The 25,668-nt window shown below is 41.2% G+C and overlaps 2 protein-coding genes across 2 annotated transcripts; one reads left to right on the forward strand and one right to left on the reverse strand.

The window, feature by feature from the left end:
* Window positions 1–6,257: 6,257 nt before the first annotated feature.
* On the forward strand, window positions 6,258–7,343 carry LOC137255394 (probable G-protein coupled receptor B0563.6). Its single transcript, XM_067792836.1, has one exon. It carries the CDS (start codon window positions 6,258–6,260, stop codon window positions 7,341–7,343), a length of 1,086 nt encoding a protein of 361 aa, XP_067648937.1.
* An 11,854-nt stretch (window positions 7,344–19,197) lies between these two features.
* LOC137255395 (mucin-1-like) lies at window positions 19,198–20,622 on the reverse strand. Its single transcript, XM_067792838.1, has one exon. It carries the CDS (start codon window positions 20,620–20,622, stop codon window positions 19,198–19,200), a length of 1,425 nt encoding a protein of 474 aa, XP_067648939.1.
* Window positions 20,623–25,668: the final 5,046 nt, after the last annotated feature.

Below are 25,668 nucleotides of genomic sequence, written 5' to 3' on the forward strand. Positions count from 1 at the left end.
GGGCAGAACATGCTTACACTTTTCGCGAAAACCTGGTGTCATCTTTATTAGGGATCCATTAATTGAGTCCTTTGAGCCACTTCTCCCTTTGCACCAGTCAGAAAATGTTAAAAGTGTCAACGGAGGTTTGTATATGGTTGGTGCGTCGACTGGCGATCGTCTCATGGTTAGGATGACTGGAGAATTAGCTCATGATTTTGATGAACATTACGTTGACGAAGACAAATGAATACGTTGATGAAGACGAAGGCATAGTTTAGTTCTTCAGACTTCTTTAGTTGGTTTCACAAGACATGACAAACAAGTATACATGAATGAGGTGAGCGGACGTCCATCTCAACCCCAGGGCGTTTCCTGCGAGAGGCATAATCCTGCGAGCGGTCGTCCCTTCAAAGACACTCGGTATGCCGGACTCCACCCTCACACTCACGTCTCACGTACAGTATAAATGTGAGCATACATATATATAGTTTTAACAACAATAGACAGGCTAAGATTCAACAATGGACAGATAGAGAAACAATGGCACTTCCTTCTATAGTTGATGTGATGACAGACACAGCCAAGGGGGATGACCGATAAAGGCCATAAATGTCATTTACAGTAATTAAAGGAAGTGACAAAGAGGAACAAGGTAACTAACAAAACAATGTACTCTGCGGTAGTGATAAAGATCAAGATTGCAAACTGGATAGTAATAACAAAATATCATATAACCTGACTACATAGTTTTTGGTCTATAGAAATATTTGGACATGGCTGTCCTGAAGTAGACACTATAACTATTTTGCAACAAGACGTTGTGCTGTATAAATACGTACACTATTTGCATGTTTACATCGTGAATCACACTCCTACTCTTTACCACTAGCATTCCTGCATGCAAGATAGGTGAGTGAGTGAGTGAGTTTAGTTTTACGCCGCACTCAGCAATACCCCAGCTATATGGCGGTGGTCTGTAAATAATCGAGTCTGGACCAGACAATCCACTGATCAACAACACTGCGCAACTGGGAAGCGATGACATGTATCAACCAAGTCAGCGAGCCTGACCACCCCATCCCTTTAGCCGCCTCTTACGACAAGCATTGTCGCCGTTTATGGCAAGCATAGGTTGCTGAAGGCCTTTTCTACCCCGGGACCTTCACGATAGGTATCCGATCTTAGCATATATACTTGCTTTCAAGGTTTTGTAATTCTGGAAATTTGAGACATTCTTATTTAGATTGTGAAACATGGCGCATTGACAACTGATACCAATTTATGAGTGACAGACGATACCTTGTTTTGATACATTCACCTTATATATGAATAAACGTTTAATTAGTCTAATTTCTGGATTATATTCAGACATCATCAGCTCGAGAAATACTACAGAGAATACGAAGTCTGGTGACACTGGATAATCTGGAAATGCAAAGGATTCCTATATGTCACAAGTATAGTTGCGACACCCAAAATATAGCACCCGAACAACTCATTTATCCGTGCGTTGGATGGCCGCACTAGGTAACTTTCACATTTATTTGCTATCTTGACTTTTTAACCATTGAAATCTTCCCGGATAATAAATATAGGTTATTCTCTGATGCTGCCTCATAATCCATGCTTTAGAATCATACATCGGAGTATTATTAAATCCATAACTCTTAATCCAATACAATTTCCACTCCAACACATGATCCTTTCCGAGTATTTTTAAAAAATTAACTATCAATCGAATTTTTTCGTACAATGGTACTTTTTGAAGAATTGTGGAAGCGAGTTCAAATTAACGAGACGGGGTACTATTATACTCTAAATGATCACCTTTTATATTTTAAACAGAAGCCGAGTGGCGAAATCTGCTATTCCCCTATTCCTTTCAGGAAAGTCACTGATGTTATATATTCAATACATTATGGGTAGTGATACATGATTTTTTTCCTGTCTGTGTACACTAAACGAAATAACTCCTATTTTCTATTGGAACGAAAATTTTAAGTGAAAAATATGCGCCTTGAACTACTCGATCAAAAGAAAAGGATTCAACAACGTGTCGAGATGAGATACAGCAGAGGGCATTTGTCTCCGATTTACTATATTAAGACTGGGAGTCAATACAGATTTGGACGTCCCCAGAGCACCCGGACTATTCCCGTGTTATCGTGACTTGTTGTTACTTAACACAGCATTCGGCAGTTATACAGCGTTATGTAAATAATCAAATCTGGACCTGACACCCTAGAATTAAGTGCCTAGTGAACGGGGGCATCGACCCTCAGAACTGGGATACGATTGCTTGAATCAACCGCTCGATCCCCTTAGTCGTCCTCTACAGGCGTCGGCTGTTGAAGACTAATTCTGATATCTAGTCTGACCACGCGTGCTGAAGAAGGATTGAACGTATTTATTTATATAAAGAGGGCAAACTGTTTTATTACACGATGTCGACCTTTTGTGTGCAGATATCTGTTCACCCCAAAAACTGAAACTGAAACAGATTGATCATCGCCGTCAACGGTTACGAAACACTAATGTCTATGTTGGCTGTTGGTTCAACGCCAAAGGTTTTACTTGTGATATCTTGTTTGTTTCAATATGGAAATAATTTTAGGATAACAATTGGTTCTACATTATTTTATGAACTGTGTGACCCAAGAAGGTCACACAGGCATGGCCTTCATCAACCTTCTTTGTTGTAAGAGGTTAGTGAGTGAGTTTAGTTTTACGCCGTTTTTAGCAATATTCCAGCAATGTCACGGCGGGAGACACCAGAAAATAGGCTTCACACATTGTACCTATGTGGGGAATCCACCCCGGGTCTTCGGCGTGACGAGCGAAAGCTGTAACCACTAGGCTACCCCACGGCCCCTGTTATAAGAGGGAAATGACAGGGCCGAGTTAATCAGGGTCGCTGATTTGGTGAACACGTCATTAAAATGCATTTTGCTTAGATCGATGCGCAGGTTTTTTATGACTGTATTTACTGGCCAAGATTCGATCATTTACTGACTTCAGTAAAGTGCTGAATGTGGTGTTAATGAACAACGGAACAAGACGACATAGGAGTTCCAAAAAGATGGAAAACTCCTGAGAGGGCCTTTAGGAAACAAACATTTCATGAACCAAAACCTTAGTCATTCTTGTGGCGGTTAGATCACAAAGCATATTGTTGTTATTGCCTTCATGAAACGTACATGAAACGGTATGGTCAGTCCTGATAAAATAAAGACATGTGATCAACCACATTTTAGTTTGGGACTGGGATCTTGGGATCGGGGTGGTGCCACGTTTAACACGATAGTTAACCTTTCAGTACGCATTTCATATATTTTAAGGACAAAAGTGTGGGTGGCAAACACACACACGCACGCGCGCGCGCGCGCGCACGCACACACACACACACACACACACACACCGCCACCACCACCAGCCTTTACGATAAGATCAGATGGTGATGGTGATGATTGCTTTCTGGCGACTTTAACGTCACTCTGGCAGGATCCTCGTTCCTGCTGTTCGGGAAGTATGTGCCAGTATTTATAAAAACTGGTCCATTCTGTAACCAGTTATCAAGTTTTCTGCGTGTATTCATTGTCATCATTAAAGATTGTGTAGCATGTTGTCACGACAGGATCCATGAGTCGGGAAAGGTCTTACTCTCTCTGGAGTTTTAACTTCGGAATTAAAGGGCGAAAGGCAACCTTATGAAGCCGCTTTAGAAGGAACTTAATTGTCCACTAGTGAGTGGGTTAATACGTAACGTCACGAAGGAATTGTTTCCGTCATATCGCGCTTTTAAAGTAAGAGCAGCCACTGGAATTACTACGGCATTACTCGTAGGACAATGACCTAAAATCCGATCCATACGTAAGCCTACTTCTGTTGTCTCCTAACGTAATATCACGTGATCAAAGGTCAAACCGAATCCACTCACTCGATTCATTCCAGATCGTCAGATGTCTGTTATATTAAACATCGCAATTTCACCTACTGATTAATACTAACACAAAATCGAAATATTAAACGTTAATTCAACCTTCACATCTACCGATAATTTAGAATGAGGGCAATAGGTTCCTCGAGCTTTTAGATGATAATAAACATGAAAAACTACCGCTTACGGATAGTTGCAAGTTGTTGTCAGTGCTGCCTTGTAAAATCTATACAGACCAACATATATTTGATTGTTTTGTAACGCTACAATGTTCCAGCTATATGACTGCGGTCTGTACTTAGTCCCGTTTAGACCATACAATCCAATGATCAACAGCATGAGCATGAATCTACGAAATTGAGATACGATGACATGCAAGTCATCAACCAAGTCATCAAATGCAAGGCTTACAACCCAATCCATTCAGTCGATAAGCTTGGTTTGAGGTATACTAAGGCTCGTCTTCATGGGTCTTGTACCGACTTGACACAGAAAGTATATTACAGTTATCCCACCCGTGGGTGAAAATGTTCCTGCAATATCACAATAAAAAGAAACATCATCTAAGACTTGATTCTTTCGAAAAAATCACCTAAAGAGAAGAACAAATTATTAAACAAATGTGTTTGAATCAAAGGTGCTACATGTACAACACTCAAGAATGTTTGCTGAATTTGGTTGCCATATTAACACGACTAGAAAATTGCAAAATTGCTTTGTCAGGTGCACACTGTCACAGATATTTGAATACGGATAAGAAAGTAAACATATTTATTCCGAGTTGGCTTTCATTCAAAATCAAACACAGCCTACATAGAATCGTTCTGGTGAATTTGGGTGACTCAAAACAGGACTAGAGAGCGCTAACTTTCTATACTGTTTTGCATGTAATGGTTCTTAATTTTGTCAACACGTCTTGACACGTCTAGTTTCCGTTCCCGGTTTAAAGGTCACATGCAACCAAAAACACATAAATAATTAAAACACATTTACCACTTGTTCATGACAAGAAAAGAAAAAACAAACAAACAGAATTATAATCGCATATCAAAAGTGCAATATTTTGTACTTGAGTATACCTCCCTCGAAACGAAGCAGCCGCGATACCGAACCCGGTCAGAGCCGGTGAGCGTACACTCAAGTGTAACAAGCCTTTTCATTGGCCACTGGTTCATTTACCGACTGGCTCTTTGTTTATGGCCCGATAGGTGGTAATTTCAAATTGGATGTGGTCATTGATTGAAGTTGTGCATCGCATATTGTCATCAGGCAGGCAGACATATAGGTGTGAATAAACCAGACATTGAGTTTTCTCTGTGGCAGAGTCTGCTTGTCACAATCAACATGTTTTTGGTTTTGTTGTTGTTGTTGTTGTTGTTGTTGTTGTTGTTGTTGTTGTTGTTGATGATGATGATGATGATGATGATGATGATGTTTTAAGTAACGTGTAGATTATTTACTTCTTTGTGTACACAACCAAGATTAGACTACTGCTCACGACCTCATACCCGGGCGGACATACTTTTCCAAGCTCCGCAAACCTATTCACTGCGCATGCGTTATGAGCGCAACTCAGGACTGCTGTTGAAACCAGTTGTTCCCCAAGCGCGTTTTTTTTAACTTTATTCGTTGAATTGGTATTTTTGATGATTTGTTTCGGTAAGTACATACCGAAAGCTATCAGAATCTGCATAGTTGTACTTTACGTTGCATATGACCTTTAATAATGTCTTACTGAATATCGAACACATATATACGATATGGCTGAGATATTGCCGATGTGACGTTAAATATTAACTCACTCACTCACTCGAACACATATATAAAAACGCGGAGTGACACAAAAGATTCCCATAATCATAGGGAATCTCTGCTAAACGCACGCGTTTGATTGTCCGTATAGTGTGGTGACACTAAGCCTTCAGCAAGATGTTGAGACTGTAAATACCGCACTTGGCGTCACCCATGCCAACATGCAAACTCACGCCAATTGTTCATCACAGGCAAACGAAAGCCTACAGCACAAGTCAAAGGAGGAACTTGCATCCGACACCATCCGACAAAATGTATATAGTTTATGTCCTTCTCTATTACGTTAACGTTTGTGTTAATCAGAAATACAAAAGTAAGCTGTGCGGCTTGAATGTTTCGTCGGAACGTCGACTCCAGAAGCCACAACACAAATTGACGAGATCCTGAAGTATACCTGTCACAGTGTAGGGGGTCCTGTTGGAGCAGAGAGTAATGGATATACTGTAAAAACATGTATGTTTTTTTAATTGATCTTGATCTCATTTTTTTCATTTTTCAGGAAGGAATAATTCTTGTTCACGACACCATGTCCACTACAACGCCAGGGGAACTGGCTACAGCCATGTATGAAAACATCACGCCGTCCATCGAGATGACAACCATTGTGTTTCCACCAGAATACCACAGACTTAAAACAGTGATTGATTTCTTCAACACGTATTATATCTGGGTCATATTCGGTTTTGGATTTCCTGGGAATCTGATGAGTATGTGTGTCATCGTTAGCATGTCAAAGCGAAGATTAACAACATCATTCTTCTACGTTGCAGTTCTTTCCGTCGTAGACAATATTACAATCATTCTGAAAATCGTTGAAAATCAGTCTCGAAGTAACATGAAGGAGTTATTTGATGAAACCGGGTGTCAGTTTTTATTTTTCTTTGGTTTAACATGTGCAGCATTTGCAAACTGGATTCTGATAATAATATCCGCAGAAAGGTTAACAGCAGTGGCGTTTCCAATGAAAGTGGCTCTCATCTGGTCCTTGAAGAGGGCTGTAGGCGTCATAGTTTGTTTGTTTGTGTTCCTCAGCCTCGTCCACGGTCACATCTTCGCCACTGTCACCTATCACAGTAACTACACATGTACGGTCAAGGAACAGTTCCAAGAATACATGCACCCCTACTGGTACTTCACCAGTTCTACGGTTTACGCATTCCTCCCTGCCACATGTCTGATACTTTTCAACGTCCTCATCATTCTTTTGCTTAGAAGGTCATCCGCTCAGCGACAGAACATGCTGTCCCAAGGCGACCCCTCCCTCTTAGAAGCACGTCGCCAGGACCGGCAAGTCACAATCATGCTCGTCACGCTCGCTGTCACCTTCCTAATCCTCACCATCCCGAGATGCATTTCTGTCATCGCATTCACCAGCATGTGTACAAACAACATGGACGTGATGTGTACTACACGGAGACAGCTGTTTAGCACTCTTACTACCCAAATTGCTGACACAAACCATGCCATCAACTTTTACTTGTATTTTATGACTGGGAGAAGGTTCCGGGAATATTTCTTGAAGTTTTTCAAGTGTAGAGGGTTAATGTATATGAAAGTGTCGAGTAGCAACACTCACGTGTCAGAACTGCCTCTCACAGAATCAAGGATTTGAGAGCAAGTGATTAAATGTTTGTTTATTTGTTTGTTGTTTAACGCCACATTCAATGTTTTAGCTGTATAGCGGTCAGTGCAATATTTCAGTTGTGTGCCGGAGAGTGCAATGCTTCAGCTGTATGGCGGTCAGTGCAATATTTCAGTCGTGTGCCCGAGAGTGCAATGCTTCAGCTGTATGGCGGTCAGTGCAATATTTCAGCTATGTGTCGGAGAGTGCAATGTTTCAGTTGTATGGAGGTCAGCGCAATGTTTGAGTTGAGTGACGGTCAGTGCGATGTTTCAGTTGTGTGGCGGTCAGTGCAATGGTTCTGTTGTATGACGGTCAGTCCAATATTTCACCTGTATGTCGGAGAGTGCAATGTTTCAATTGTATGGCGGTCAGTGCAATATTTCAGCTGTATGCCGGAGAGTGCAATGTTTCAATTGTATGGCGGTCAGTGCAATAGTTCAGCTGTATGCCGGAGAGTGCAATATTTCACTTGTATAGCGGTTGTTTTGACATGAAATGTATCAACCAGGTAGCCCGACCATCTCGCAAGTGACCAGTTTCAACAATCATGGGTTGCCTAAGGCCAATCCTAACGGGATCTTCACTGGTAAAGAGTCTAGATGACTGGGTGTGGTTGGTTTTACGCTGTTTTAGTCCTATACGATGAAAGCTTCTGTATAACCGAATCTGAATAATGCAAATATATTTATATTAATGGGTCACAATATCAGTGACATGCAAAACCAAATAAGCGAGTCTGGCCAACCAAGTTAGTTGCCTTTCAGACAAGCCTGGCTTGAAACAGACAAATTTTAACCCAGAAAAACATTATTACCTTCATAGATTTTTCCCATAATTTTTACTCACAAGAGTAGGTGCATTTACTGTAATATATATAAGAATTATACATGTTTGTAAGACATTTTACGTTGATAGAATGGGCGAATATGATGTACTCCGTCATTAGCAATAGCAATAGCACAACAGTGACCACCCGAAAGGGGCTTCATAAATACTTCCGTGAGATCGCTTTAACCAAAAGGCTACTCCACCACCCCTTCAGTGTATATAGGACGGGATCGTATGGCTTATCAGGGTAATCTCTTTGAAGACCCGAGCTAGACCATGATCGTCGTAGGAGGTGAGTAACAAGATCTGGTGTTCATGTCATCGTATCACAACTGCGCATATGGATGCTCATGTTGTTGATCACTGGATTGTCTGGTATAGACTCGATTTTTTACAGATCATATAGCTAGCATATTAGTCTTGCCTTAAACATAAGCAAACAAATAATCGCGTTTTGACTGTAATGTTGCCAATGCGAAGAAAACTAAATCAAAGATATAGACGTCAATGTTATGTACAGTGCTTAGAAATAGCGAAATACTGTGTGCATCATCTTTGTCCGCATAAGGCTGTAACAGGAACTCCTCTCTCAAAATACACGCATTTCACTATTGACAAGGTCTGTTTTGTTGTTATGAATTATTGAATATGATGTGAGCTAATACGCCTTGTAGCGATAGCTTCTGGTCCCATGCAATACATTTGTGTCCATCCATACGTCTCTCAATGAATGCTAATAAGGGGATTTACATTAGGCAATGTCACTACCAAGATCAGATTGTAGTATTCCATCTATCACGAGATATATAATACGTTGTATCAAACTTTAAGAAGCATTAAGGTGCCGCGAAACGTCCATTAACTAATGTATCATTAAATTCAGTTGTACAAACATTTTAATGACGTTGTGTTGTCATTAGAGCATCATTAAGTTCCTGGAAAAGTGTGTGATGCGCCAGAATTTCATCTGCGCAGCATTGGATCCACCGGCCTATACAGCTATAAATTTATACAGAAATAAAGAACATTGACTCAATCAACACTAGCCAATTGCAACTACAGGCATATACTGCCATGGCACCGAGTCTCCAGAGACTCTGAGGTCACAGATAGAGCCTCTGTTTATCAAGGAAAAAATCAGCTTATAACTCACTATTACCACTAGATATCATACACTATTTGAAAGGTTTAATCCAACTGTTCATAAATATGGAAGTTATTTTAAGCATATTATTCACGTAATACGACCACAAGTTAAACAGGTTATTTTTTAATGAAAATGCAGGTTTACACATTTAAATATCCAGATGAACCACGAAGGAAGCAAAAACTAGGGCGATGTTGTTTCCATTGTAACATGTCATCATATACCCTTCCCTATTACTTTCTTTTTTTCATTTTTACACAATCAGAAACTTATAATAGAAACATTTCTGAAATAATATTTATGGTCGTGTATTTCCCGATATCAGTGGCATTCCGCTTGATAACGTGATATAACAGCTTGAAATACCTCCATTTTCGAAGATTCGTATGAATAACATGTGAGGCGATTCATTTGATGGCGGGTATTGTTCTAAATCTATGAACTCAGCAATATAACTGTACCCTTGCCAAGAGTATGTTCATAGTTGTAAAACGCGATTTCATTGGATGAAGATTGGTTTCCAATGACCCATTTTCGCCTCAGTCTGGAATAAGAATCGTGATTGGTCAAAATCTGATGCATGAACAGAGTCAGCCAATCAGATAACAGCAATGAATACTGTCCTAGCAGACGAAAACCTGTAGATTCAGACGAAAGATTTTGGTAAATGCATCCTATTCAGAACGTGATACACACAAAAAAAACACCTATACGTATATTCTGGAACTTAGAGGACGTATCGTGTTCGGATATGGTTATGACAAGAAAGTTTCATGCATATATTTTAGCATTAAACATCGTGTTCGAGCTCGAAGTGCGAAGCGACGAAAGCCGAGATGTCGCTGAATTACATTACACGATCGCACATTAAAGATAGAAATAGTAAGTTATTATGTTCGTTTGACAATTTGTATGAGTACTGTTGTTGATTTTATTCTTCAGTTTATTTGATTTGTTTAATTATATCCTCTAAACATTGTCAATTTGCTCACTGAGAACTCTGATGTGGACCCGTTTCCGCAGCATGTGTGCGAGAATAGTTTTGTTTTTCAATATGCATTGCGAACAATAGTTTATAATTCTAATCCTGTCGATAATATATGGCCATTTGAAATGTACGAACTGTTGACAGGCATTATGAAGAGTGACAGATTTGATAAATGAATCATATGTTAGTTCCTAAAATTATATATCATTTAGATGTGACTAGTCCCTGGCTAATGTTTCGGCCTATGGTGCCTGGGGACTGGGGACGTCTTAGCCGATTTTTCAACTTACGGTATTGTATGTGTTAAATTGCCCATCCCAAAGTGTAAATACTTTGACTGTTGGAAAAACAGACACTGCTACATGTTATCCCGAATTGTGTTATGCTTTAAAACAGTATATTTCTTTGCTTTTTATCGTGCACTGAAAAAGTAAAGGTCTACGATATTCTTAATTTGACATCTTCATGGAAAGCGTAAACAAACAAAATACAGTCTGATATTTAAACGACCTGAGTGTATATTGAATAAGTGTGTGTGCCAATGTATAGCGTTATACACTCAGTGTGGAAAATGACTCGAAGTATGTGTTGAAAGTGGATATTCCTCTGTGACGTCATATGACTACACAAAGGCCATACGATTACAAAGTTAAGGGGCATCTCTCCGCTAAGCTTAACACTAAGTCATTGTAACTCTGATCACTTTGAGAGAATTGGCTGTGGGTAAGGACATTATATTTTTGTGATGTTTGTTCTCGGAATTGTCGAAAACAATGGTAGTCAAAACATCTATGACAAACGCACACCTGGCCAATTATTAAATACGCCACTGTTTTGTGTACAAAAGAACATATTAAACAATTTCAATGAACAAGATAATTTATTTTAAAATATGTATATGTTTCATGAAATACAAATTATGAATCATTTTAAACAGTTTTATCAGTTTTACATGGGCATGAAATAGATCCACTAAATGTCGATAATGAAATTTAATTAATAAACTCATGTCAGCGATACGAAAAATATACACTAATAATGAATGCCTAATCGGTAGGACATGGTGACTATCTTTACTCGTATACTATTCAACCGACTTTCATCTCAAAGAAACTGCCAAATACATACAACAATGTTGAGGTATGGCATCACTACCGTTGAACGGCTTCATATGAAATGGCGGCTTCGTGGATATGGGTACACACGATTTTGCGAGGTGTTTTTGCGAAGTGTTATGTAAGTAATCAGAAACGTTCTCCCTATGGTTATTTGTTTTTATTGGTTTCATTGAATAGGCCAGGATTGCCGATAATTGCCCATGTCGCTCTCCATGATTTTGCGTCTGAGATTATTTTTGATTTGATCGAACGAACATTCAGATATATATATATAGGCTCCCTGGTTGCATGTAACCTGTAACATTTCCAGCAAGCGCAGTGTTTTGCGCACAATGTTTATTTTCACATCCAGTATGTTTCATTTTCTTCGAGGCACATGGTATTAGTGACTAAGATCATTTGGAATTTGATTCTAACTTGTATGAGAAGTCCACCGATCCATTTGTTGCTTAGTGAAACTTGATTTGTAAACATATTCCAATATGGAGGAAAGCCAATAGATTAGACATATTTGTTACACACTGCTGTAAATTCCCAATTAAAACGGAAAAAAACTGTTTTAAATATGAAATTCAAGACATTTTACTTTGCAATAATTTGACAACTTATAGACAAAATGTTCAGCTAGCGGAAAACAATGCCAAGGCTATGCATCGTGAGACCATATTGATAATGCTAAATCTCACATGACATGGCATCACATCCATGACTCTATACACTGCTGTGAGGTCATTCCAACACTCAACACACACGGAAGCCATAGTTAACCAAAAGTATTGTCATTTCTGCTGCAAACAATACACAAAGTCTCCTGGACAGAGAGACAGAATTTCCATTAAACAGATAGCTTTACACCAGATGCACCCCGATTCCCCCCACGAACACTAAGAAAGGGCAAGAGACATCGGTTACCGATGGTTCCATTTATGTGATGTTTTATTCTCTATACGTCAAACTTGGAGGGTTTTGCTTATTGAAATTTCCACGAACGGTTGGCAATAACCATAAGTTCCGTCTGGAAAGTCGTTCCCTTTCAAAGAGATTACCAATCATCAAAGGTACTGCCATCATTTATTATCGCAAATCTCATTACCTCCGCTCGAAAACTACAAGTAACTGGCGTCTAGCATTACCTTCTTATAATTAAACTCGATAACATAAAATGTCAAAGTAATATTGTCGCTGACAGGTCATATAAAATCTCACGTCATGTTGACCAATTCTGCCAAACATCTGATGACAGTTGTTGTCTGCCATATAACACTCGCCCTGCAAATGGACAACTTGACCTCGAGACCAAAAAACACGGATGTCCAAATCGTCAGGTACCCGTAAGGAGATGGAGATGACGTTTATACAGACACACAAGTGTTAACGTGTTAAGAGATGAGGAGACACTGCAGTGGATCAAGGTCTGACAAAACAGGATTTACATGGAACATACACATTTATCTAAATCACAGGGGATGTCTGAAACTATTTAGTTAAAGGTCCTTAACAATTCACCTTTTATCTTTGAACCAGTTTTTAAATCAATATATCATGTAGATATACTGTATCGTGTGGACTCTCGAATATGATCATATGATCACTTCGTGTGATCATGAAATCAGCGCATTTAACCATTCACTTTTCTTAACACAGCATTGTTCTGTCACTGCCATTTGAGGTGCGGATATCTCCCAAGCAGGGCAGTATTTTTCAAAGATAAAAAATATTTGTTTCGAGGAGGAATACATTCGTAGTTTAATGGGTGTGTGTTTGTAAAATTGTTTATGAGTTTTCTCTCCAGTATCCAAGCTTCAATAACCCTTGACGTGCTATAAGCCATTTCCGCCAGGTTTATGTTGTTGCCTGCCTAGGAATACCTGTGAGCAATGATAAGTAATTCTGAAAATATCTTAGTATTGAATATTCACTTCCTCAGTAGGCCCAGTGTAACTTAACAGTTATTATGTCTCTCAATTTAGGGGTACTTCAATCTACATCAAAGTATATTTGCAAGTTGCCCATTTCTGATTATTTGTTAGAAGTTCAACACCAGCATCGCCCTACCTACCAGCATGTGCAACGAGAAACTAGTCGCTGGATTTGTCATATTTGTCAGCTATGTATCATCGGTGACCGGTTATATGTTTCTAGTGCCAGAAATGTACCAGCGTCGTAGAAATGGTAACTCAGAAATCATAAAAGTTAACTCAGAAATCGTAATGGCTGGTGAGCCTTCCACAATTAATACTTTTGAAAGAAGATGTATTAAGAACCTACTCCAGTGATCAGTATACCAGTATGTTTTCTGTTAGTGCCAGTAGAAATATCGAATGAAAACACAGAAATCATAGTAGCTGTTCCCTAATTGTTCAATAGTTAATGCTTATCACATTTGGTGTACTAACCACCTGCTACAGTGAATACCCCAATGGCCAACTTCTAGAACTTTCCTTAGTAATCATAAGAGGAGAAGTACGGAGTCTAGACTACCTGTTGTCCGACTTTCACTTTTGTGGAAGTCGCGGTGGCCGAGCGGGCTAGGCGGCTGAGTTTGTGTGCTGGCGATTAGGTGCCTGACTCTGAGGGTGTGGGTTCGAATCCCGGAGAGGACTCAACCAAAAAAGTACTAGAATGTGTACTTTACTAAGAAAGTGAAACCTCAAATATGACATATGTTGCTTTATACAGTAGACTGATCATTCATCGCATAGACAATCACATTTCTCAGTTGTAGAGATTCCATACCCAGCTGGTAAATGTTTTCAATAATAATAAAACTTCAAACGTACTTCGTTCTTAAACTTCGACATCTGTAGGGGCTGTCGTCAAGGAGATCCACTTTCAACTTTTCTGTTCATACGTTTTGTTGACAATTTAGCACTAACAATACGAAATGGAGCAGAAATAGTGAGTAAGTGAGTGAGTTAATATTTAACGTCACATCGGCAATATGTCAGCCATATCGTGACGAGAACATTTAACAATGAAAAGGAATACATGTATATTTTAAACCTGTCAACGAAGGACAGTAACATCACACCCATTGAACATTGAACATCACAATCTAAATTAAAACTAGCGTGGGAAGTTAAAACTAATATCACTAATCGGACAATACAATATAAAAACAGACTGTAGATCACCAACAACTGAAGGTAGAGTACCATACTAGAGGCCATGGGGACTTACAGTACTTCTGCTACCTACATGGTCCCTAGCTGGATCTACATCATCCCCTCAGCTGCTGGCGACTTAATTTTAAAAATTAAAATGACAGAAATACTACGACTAAAAGGAAGGAAGAATAAATTTGACTTTGTTTCTGGACGTACGTACCCTCTCAAGAGGACAATAATTTTACGGTACTTCAGCCCCCCTCGAGGATACAACCACTAACAATCTCAGTTACTAATTTGACTTCCAATCATACAATACTTATTTATTTACAAGTCACTCAACAAATCTAATTATTTTAATAAAGCAATAATTGAACGAGAACTTACCTTACTAAAAGGGTCCGTCATAGTTCTTGATTTGAAATAGTTATCCCTTGTGGTGGAATATTCGATACAGTCAAGCAAGACATGCTTGATCGTGATTATTTCATCACGGATGCAGGGGATCCTCACCTTTCAATAGGTATGCATGAGTATATCGTGTATGGCCAATACATCTGTGGTGTCACAGATTTGTTGAGTGCTGCCTTAGCAGCGAGATCGGCCATTGCGTTACCAGAAATGCCAACGTGGCTGGTAACCAACAAAAGACGATGTCGTGTTGGCCAGTCGCAAGATCATTATACAGTTCAATAATGTTAATTGAAAGTGGACGTTTACAAGAAATAGTTTTAATAGCCTGATGGCAGGAAAGAGAGTCTGAATAGATTACATATTGTTTACGTTTAGGGTGTCTTTGAATATATCTGAGAGCTGTTAATATGGCGTTTGCTTCTGTAGTACAAATTGAGCTTTTATCTGGAATTCTAGAAGATATTGTTCTCGATCCAATGACAGTGGCACAAGCTACTGCACCACCGGCCTTGGAACCATCTGTAAATAAGGGTTTGTAATTGCTATATTTAGTTTTTAATTGATTATATTCTTGTATATATTGTAATTCATTAGTTTCGGATTTTTTTAAAAGAAGTTAATGTTAGGTCGACTTGTGGCCTAACCAGTTGCCAAGAAGGAGTAGAAAGAAGACGTGAGGGAGCTATGTTTTCCAGCTCAATGCCGGCCTAACAAGAGAAGACTTCTTGTCATACAAATCCTCATAAAGTGGATTGAACACACAGTTATATGCAGGATTAGAGTACAATTTAGTAATGTATTGTAAGGATAATTTTATACGACGTTGTGTAAGAGATGTTTCATCGGCTTCAACGTAAAGGCTGTCGATAGGTGAAGTTCTGAAAGACCCAAGACAAAGTCTTAAACGTTGCTGGTGTACAGAATCAAGAAGTTTAAGGTTGCTTTTGCAGATTCCACCATATACGACGGCGCCGTAATCAAGTTTCGAACGGACCAGTGATCGATAAACTTGTAGGAGGGTAGCTTGCAATTGGTCCCCTCCCCACTTACAATTAGAAATGACTTTCAACAAGTCACGTGCCCTCAGGCATTTAGTTTTAAGGGATTTGACATAGGGGAGAAACGTTAAATGCGAGTCAAAAATCAATCCCAAGAACTTGGCCTCTTTTACAACTTTAATAGCAGTGCCATTTAGAAACAGTTGAGGGTCTTTACGTGGTTTATATCGTCTACAGAAATGTTTACCATTAGGTTTTGATTTAGAACATCTGAAAATCAACAAATATGAAAATCACCCACAAAAAGTGATCCGTCAATCGAATCATTTACAACTTTGGATAAATAAAGTAACAGACAAAATACTCCCTTGTGGAACACCCTGATCCTGATTATAATGATCAGACTGGGTAGAACCCACTCGGACTTGAAATTGCCTGTCATTTAAAAAGTTGGATATAAATTGAGGCAATCGGCCTCGCAATCCAAAGTCATGTAAATCTTTTAAAATGCCGTATTTCCATGCAGTGTCATATGCTTTTTCTAAATAAAAAAGTTGGACACTGCATGTTGTTTATTAATTATAGCGTTTTTGACAAGAGGTTCTAAGTGATCAATGGCACTTCTGTTTTTACGAAAGCCACACTCAATATCTGTTATGAGGCTACCAAACTATTCTATTGTAAATTATGCGTTCCATCGTTTTGCAAACGCAGCTTGTGAGAGAAATTGGGGGAGCAGAAATTAAAGGTATACAGGTGTAATGTACAATGTTTAATACCGACTCCATCAGTTTGCCGATGGTACTGTCTGTACGCTGGACAGATCTGAAAGCTACCTTCAAGCGACGCTTCCGCTTTTAACATCAGCGAGTGAGTGAGGCTTCCCCGTTGTTATCAACAGTATCCCTGCAATATCATGGCAGAGGACACCAGAAAGTCTTCACACATTGTACCACATTGTATGTAGAGTCGAAGCCCTGTAAGACCCAAGGTCCCTAATATGGTGATCTACCATCAGTTGGTGGCGATCAATACCCCGTTTTTAATTGTATTGTCCTAATTAGAAATCCAGTTTTAGAGACAGATACTAGCTCTGTTTTTTTGTCTGTGAAAGTCTAGCTGCTTTACTGTCCTTTGACGACAATTTTTATGATAAATTTATATTATTGATAAATGCCCATATGGCTGAAACATTGCCGATGTGATGTTAAGTCTTAACTCACTCACTATAGGGTGCTCAGATTTGTGACAAACACACGCATCAACCGACTGAGCCTGAGCACCTGATCCCTTTAGACACCTCTTACGACAAGCATGCATTTCTAAAGACCAATTCAGTTTGTTTATTCAACACTGGTTGCTGAAGGATAGACATCAAGCTCTGTCGAAGTCGATGTTCTGCTCCCAAGGTTGAGCATTTGGAAGGACTCCAGAGGAACGCAGACATTGTGTCCTTGATTTTCTTTGAGGCCGATTAATTGCTCACTGAGACGAAATCTAATGATTGCAACAAAACCAAATTTAGCACAGTCACATTAAATCGACAGACCAACGTCTCATACATCTGGAAATCCGGATAAGAAAAGTTGTTTAACAAACGATCGTTATTTTGCTATCTCTTGGTGTTGTGGAATTTTAGTTTCACACGTTCAACACGCATACCTGCCTGTTCTAGCAGCAAGTGGTCCCCTCGTAAAAACAAACATCGAAAAGTGGTCACTCCTAATATTAACTCAACGTTTGATGACATTTTGAAGAAAAAAAGCCTCGTTCTCTTTCGGTAAGAATTTCAGACTATGAGATCTCGTGTCTTTGAGTGTCAGTCAGATGGTACTTTCGATTTGTATGAAATGAAAGTGTGTAAATTTGCTGTAAATTTGAATACGCTATTGGAATTAAACAGACGTTCATTTATAAATATTTATGTTTGTGGTTTCTTTTCAAATTTGATCACCTGGTTAAATTTTCCTACAATCCAGCTAGGGTGAGATGGTGAGTGAGTTTAGCTTTACGCCGCACTCACCAATATTCCACCTATATGGCAGCGGTCTGTAAATAATCGAGTCTGGGCCAGACAATCCAGTGATCAACAACATGAGCATCGATCTGCGCAATTGGGAACCGATGACATGTGTCAACGAATTCAGCGAGTCTGACCACCTCATCCTGTTAGTCGCCTCCAGCTAGGGCCCATGCAGTTAGCAAAGGTACTGTAATTCCTTATGGTCCATAGCGTGGTGATCTACCATCAGCTGTTGGCGACCTATAGCCTGTTTTAATATTGTAACGACTTCTATTATAGTTCAGATATTGGTTATTAAAGAACGAAAGTACCAAAACATGCATCATTGTCGGCTAGTTTAGAGGGTTATTAAAGTATATCTAACGGAATCGGCTGGCCAGGCTCGCTGGTTTGGTTGACACATGTCATCGTATCCCAGTTGCGCAGATCGATGCGCAAACGCTTGATCACTGGACTGACTGGTGCACACTCGATTATTTGCAAACCGACGCCGTATACCTAGAATAATGCTGAGTGCGGCTTTGAAGAAGAAACAAAGTATTTGAAGAAGATATATCGTCGAATACTACAGATGTAACTTTGGAAGGAACGATAATTCAACTACATCACAGCGACATTTGAATAAACAAACACACGGTCAAGGTGTTTAACTGAAAAAAATAGCTGATTCGATCACTCACAGATAAACTGGTCACTGCTGGGGATTAAGGATTACAAGACTGATTCTCAAGCAACATTTCGAACGCTGGGGGTGGGATGCAGATTAAACGATCTGTCAGGCAGAATGTGGTCACTTGCCACGTCAACGTCAACTTAACATCGATATGGATATACCTTTCTTTGGCGGTGGCATGTTCATTATTGCAATCCCCAGTGTACAATTAATATAATAAACTCGAGAGGTAATGGTAATCCATGCTCTGTGCTGTCATGTGTCTCTACATAGAAAAATTAAAATCTGTAAATAAGTGGTAATCTAATTTTACTTTTAATTTGTAATTGCCACATATGTTAAATGATTATTGATAACTGATTATCCTGAAAAAGTTGGTTGAGTCCCATTTTTGACTGGAACTAAAACTGAGTGAGTGAGTGAGCGAGTGTGGTTTTACTGTGCTTGTATCAATATTCCAGCAATATCACGACACAAGACGGAGGACAGTACAAATGGGTGGGTGTCCCCAAGTCAGCCATCTAACCCTCTCAGCCACCGGGTGGATTATGTGAAAAGTTTTACCGTTACTAATTCATTGTAAATGCCAGTCAAAGATGACGGCACGCGGCTTAACCGAATATATGTATTTCGTACAGTAGATCGTGTGTGGATTGGGCTGAAGGCTGTTACAAACACCAACACGTTTGAGTCCACAAACAACAGCTCTCTGAAACACCATCGCTGGGATGGAGGCCAGCCATCCCACTTGTCCAGGGGTCGAGGCGGTGAATATCTAGAGGACTGTGTGGTGGAGGCCAGCCATCCCACTCGTCCAGGGGTCGAGACGGTGAACGTATAGAGGACTGTGTTCAGAGGGCAGCCATCCCACTCGTCCAGAGGTCGAGGCGGTGAACGTTTGGAGGACCGTGTAGTGGAGGCCAGCCATCCCACTCGTCCAGAGGTCGAGGCGGTGGACGTATAGAGGACTGTGTGCAGAGGCCAGCCATTCCACTCGTCCAGAGGTCGAGGCGGTGAACGTATAGAAGACCGTGTGGTGGAGGGCAGCCATCCCACTTGTCCAGGGGTCGAGGAGGTGAACGTATAGAGGACTGTGTTCAGAGGGCAGCCATCCCACTCGTCCAGAGGTCGAGGCGGTGAACGTATGGAGGACCGTGTGGTGGAGGCCAGCCATCCCACTCGTCCAGAGGTCGAGGCGGTGGACGTATAGAGGACTGTGTGCAGAGGCCAGCCATCCCACTCGTCCAGGGGTCGAGGCGGTGAACGTATAGAGGACCGTGTGGTGGAGGCCAGCCATCCCACTCGTCCAGGGGTCGAGGCGGTGAACGTATAGAGAACTGTGTGCGGAGGCCAGCCATCCCACTCGTCCAGGGGTCGAGGCGGTGAACGTATAGAGGACCGTGTGGTGGAGGCCAGCCATCCCACTCGTCCAGGGGTCGAGGCGGTGAACGTATAGAGAACTGTGTGCGGAGGCCAGCCATCCCACTCGTCCAGGGGTCGAGGCGGTGAACGTATAGAGGACTGTGTGCGGAGGGCAGCCATCCCACTCGTCCAGAGGTCGAGGCGGTGGACGTATAGAGGACTGTGTGCGGAGGCCAGCCATCCCACTCGTCCAGAGGTCGAGGCGGTGGACGTATAGAGGACTGTGTGCAGAGGCCAGCCATCCCACTCGTCCAGGGGTCGAGGCGGTGAACGTATAGAGGACCGTGTGGTGGAGGCCAGCCATCCCACTCGTCCAGGGGTCGAGGCGGTGAACGTATAGAGAACTGTGTGCGGAGGCCAGCCATCCCACTCGTCCAGGGGTCGAGGCGGTGAACGTATAGAGGACCGTGTGGTGGAGGCCAGCCATCCCACTCGTCCAGGGGTCGAGGCGGTGAACGTATAGAGAACTGTGTGCGGAGGCCAGCCATCCCACTCGTCCAGGGGTCGAGGCGGTGAACGTATAGAGGACTGTGTGCGGAGGGCAGCCATCCCACTCGTCCAGAGGTCGAGGCGGTGAACGTATAGAAGACCGTGTGGTGGAGGCCAGCCATCCCACTTGTCCAGGGGTCGAGGCGGTGAACGTATAGAGGACTGTGTTCAGAGGGCAGCCATCCCACTCGTCCAGAGGTCGAGGCGGTGAACGTATAGAGGACCGTGTGGTGGAGGCCAGCCATCCCACTTGTCCAGGGGTCGAGGCGGTAAACGTATAGAGGACTGTGTGCGGAGGCCAGCCATCCCACTCGTCCAGGGGTCGAGGCGGTGAACGTATAGAGGACTGTGTGCGGAGGGCAGCCATCCCACTCGTCCAGAGGTCGAGGCGGTGAACGTATAGAAGACCGTGTGGTGGAGGCCAGCCATCCCACTTGTCCAGGGGTCGAGGCGGTGAACGTATAGAGGACTGTGTTCAGAGGGCAGCCATCCCACTCGTCCAGAGGTCGAGGCGGTGAACGTATAGAGGACCGTGTGGTGGAGGCCAGCCATCCCACTTGTCCAGGGGTCGAGGCGGTAAACGTATAGAGGACTGTGTGCGGAGGCCAGCCATCCCACTCGTCCAGGGGTCGAGGCGGTGAACATCTAGATGTGCTTGGTTGGTATTGGGATGATCGCACATGTATTGAGGCGAGTAAATTCTTGTGCGAGACACCAATGAAGTTAAGGACACGATTACATTTATGACTCTCAAGCCTTTGGCACGGATTCATTCCTGTTGAAACAAATCTGTCAAGATCTGGAGGCGACTATTGGGATCGGTAGACTGGCACTTCATCGGAACGTACGAAGATCGATGCTCGTGATATCAGTCACTGGATTGACTGGTCCATACGGTCATTTCCAGGTCACCTTCATGACGAAACTAATTATAGGAGGTATCGTTTCCGAACTAGCTACATCACCCAGGCGCTGACAACGCTCAAGATCTCCCATTACTCACACATATATTGTATGTCTGGTGGAACACCATTCTGATACGAGTGGTAATCACTCTAGGATTAAGTGGATCGGGCCATGCCATTATCCGCTTGTTTGAAAATGTCTCCTCTCAGACTGCAGTCCCTGAGGATTAGTATGTGTCTTTACTCCTTACATTCTCTCAATCAGACCTCGCTAATCCCACCTGCGTTTGTCCAACTGACGTCTATTCTAATAAACTTTTCGAATTGAATATTTATGATTACGGTTAGATGATTCTTTTTCTCAAAGAACTAATGGTTCGGAAGGAGGGGTTCTCGTTTAACAAGTTGATGGCGTGTTCATACGATCTTGGGTTATGCAATGTGCAGTCTGGATGCTAAGACGATAGGTTTTTTTGTTCCTTACGTCGGCGTCAGAAGGTGATGGGGAAATGACTCCAGAGGGGAAATAATGGCTGTGTTGATGCTTTACGGTTAAAAGAATCCTCTTGATAATCGCAGGATTGGGTTGAGGTGTAATTATGTCTGAGTTCCAATGGTAGTGTCGCCATTAGCAGTCTGTTTGTTTGGAGTAGTTTCCCCATTTGACAATGTATATGCACACTATACGGAGACATGAGGCATTTGTGCATGCCAGTAACATTTTGTTCTAACTTCATTAACCATGCTTGTCGTAAGAGGCGACTAACAGGATGCAGAAGTGTTACTTTCATTTACGTAGAATGATGTTTATAATATTGATCACTAGTCTGTATGGTCTAGACTCGATTATTTACAAAAGGTCCCCACATGGATGGAATATTGTTGAGGGCAACGTTAAACAAAAGATATTAGTTAGTTTGAATGGCGGAACGATGTATGTTGGGTTTTTTTCGTCCTGTCAACGCCGTAGAGTTTAATTGGCAGTGGTCAAAACCTATGTTTTAAAGGATGCCACGAAAAGAGCCGTCACAGATTCAACTTACGTTTTGTTTCATTCATTCAGTCGTCAATCATCCATCATGTCTTTCTTCCTTCAGTTCAATAACCAAATTCTCATACCCGACCTGAATCCTCCACCATGTCTTTTCCCCTTCCTTCAGTCCAATAACCATTTCACACACCCAGCTTGGTTCACCCATCCACCATAGGTTCGATGGTGTAGCCAAATCATCATCCCGAAGATTCAGGTTCGATTCTCCACATCGGTACAATGTGTGAAGCCCTTTTCCGGTGTCCCCCGATGTGATCTTGCGTGATTAGAACTAAAAGCGATGTCAAATTAAAGTCATTCACTCACCCATCCACCATAATCTTTCATTCAGCCGCCCTTCCTTCGTAAAATAGTCGTAATTCAATGTTAATATATGTCCATTCGTGCCATCCGTCCATTCACCCACCAGTTATATATTATTTGATTCAATGTACTTGTAGCTTTGTACATAAAGTTCGTCGACATGAAATATCTTTCGGTGTGACAAAAACACCAGGATTGCTCAATACCTACGCTATGAATCCGCTGAATGGGGATTCAAATCCCGAATCTGATTTTTTTCTTCACATTCTGGATTCAAATCCTGAATTTGAATTTCTGCACACATTCCGGATTTTTCTTTTCTACATTCAGCATTACATTCTGTCTGTCTGTCTGTATTATGCATGCATGTATGTATCTATGTATGTATATATGCATCTATGCATGCATATATCTTTGTATCTATGTATCTATCTATGTATCTATGCATGTATCTATGAATCTATACATGTATCTATGTGTGTATATATGTATCTATGTATGTATGAATATGTTTTTCAGATTCGGGATTCAAATCTTAAAAACATGAACACCCAAACCTCCATTTTCCATTTTTCAGCCTCAAGTTTGACTTTTCTTCATATTCGTGTTTCGGCATTTGAATCCCGAATCTGAGGGTTTTTTTCATTTTTATTCTGAAAACATATTCTGATTCCGGATTCAAATACCATAACCCGAATATGAAGAAAAGTCAAACTCGAGGCTGAAATATCATGGTTTTAAGATTTGAATTCCGATATCTAAAAAAATAACATACATACATGCATGCATGCATACGTAGATACATACGTAGATACACACATCGATACATATATGGATACATCCATCCATACATCCATCCATACATACATCGATACATCCATCCATACATCCATACATACATACATCGATACATCCATACATACATCCATACATCCATCCATACATCCATCCATACATACATCCATCCATCCATACATCAATACATCATCCATCCATCCATACATACATCCATCCATCCATACATCAATACATCATCCATACATACATACATCCATCCATACATCAATACATCATCCATACATCCATCCATACATACATACATCCATCCATACATCAATACATCCATCCATACATGGATACATACATCCATCCCGACAGACAGACAGACAGACATACATACATAATGCAATGCTGAATCTAGAAAAGAAAATTCCGGAATGTGAACAGAAATTCAAATTCAGGATATGAATCCCGAATGTGAAGAAAAAAATTTGAATCCCGAATCTGAATAAAACATTCAAATTCGGGATTCGAGTCCCCATCAGTCACCACTGCTTCCACCATGGTATCCAAGTCAGATTTGCACCATCACTCAAGTTGCTGGTAACAATTTGAAACTCTGGCTAACATTCACACAGCAAATACACTATGTTTAAAACATTGGGTAATGCGCATATTTGAAGGACATACACATGCTTTAAATGCCCAATGACTCAGATCAGAGAGACGTAGACAGATGCTGGTATGCAATTTCAGCCCAGACACTCTAATTTTCTGTCTACCTGCGGATTTCCTTGAACAAGTACATACCAGATGACCGACGTCGTAATGTCTGTGTTCACTGGTCGGAACAATTGTTACATGTTGGAAGAATGGCATGTTAATCAGCAGCAATACATCATCGCAGTTTCTAGACTGGAATCAGCCAGTCCTTTCCGTCATTGCTGACACTGGAATCTATGACCGGCGGGCAATATGGGGCCACCTATCAGTTGCCTTAAAGGATGACCATTCTCCATATTGAATAACAAAAGTGACTTTCAGGCAGTGTACGTGTGACGAAAGGGAAAACTGATTACAGGTTAGTCACGGGAATGTTACTTTATTCGCTTCGTTAAAACCAACGTGCTATTTCGGCTGGAATTTATGGATTGCTATTATACCTTACAGACAATGTCTACATTCATCTCTTCAGGGTTGCTGGAACTGATATGACCCAGGCGCCAGACAGAAAAAGCCTCACTTTCAACTTAGGCTGCGTTAAGACCGGGATTGTGATTGCCGTCCGGTTTATTCTGTCTTTTGACCGAAATTGTCAATCCCGCACACAGCGAACAACACAATCCCAACAGTTGGTACAATGATGCCCCATACCTCCCATTCTTTCTAAGTCCAACAACTTCATGCTGCAATGGTTCCTAGCAAGTTTTAACGTACTTCGATCCTAATTTCCTCATTTTCCTTGATGAAAGCCCTGTCACGTCCAGTTCTGAGGCCTCGCTAATTCGCTGACCCATCCCTCTGGGATCCCGAGAAACAAACAGATCCCAACAACAATTTCTTGTCAGTAAGATAGGGAGATGGCACCGGCCCATTATACAGGCGCGATACAGACTTAATATACTGTCATGGTGCTCCATGTTAGGTATTCTTAAGAAATTGAGTGCAATGACAATGTATTGAGAAATGTTCATGACGTTAAATGGTTAAGTTACCGTTCTTCAGACATTTGCTGACCAGGACTAAAACAGTTAGTGCTGTGGAAATATTTAGAGCAAAGATAAAATCACATTAGCTAGAGTCTTTAGACCAAAGCGGGGACACCATCTGGTGAGGATAATTAAATAAACAGACATCATGATTATCGAATAAGTGATGGTTTCATACAGGCATACCCGATTGCATTAACTCGGAAAGCAACTGCAACGTTCCTACTGCAAAGAAAGACGTTCCACTTCCAAAATGTGTAATGTTATACAATCATGTCGTTTCTCATCGTCATGACTTCTACACTCATACACTAATAAGTGGATGTCGCCGTTCCATGACTACTTTCATTTACCAAAA

This window comes from Haliotis asinina, chromosome 11 (assembly GCF_037392515.1).
Source record: "Haliotis asinina isolate JCU_RB_2024 chromosome 11, JCU_Hal_asi_v2, whole genome shotgun sequence".
Lineage (NCBI taxonomy): Eukaryota > Metazoa > Mollusca > Gastropoda > Lepetellida > Haliotidae > Haliotis > Haliotis asinina.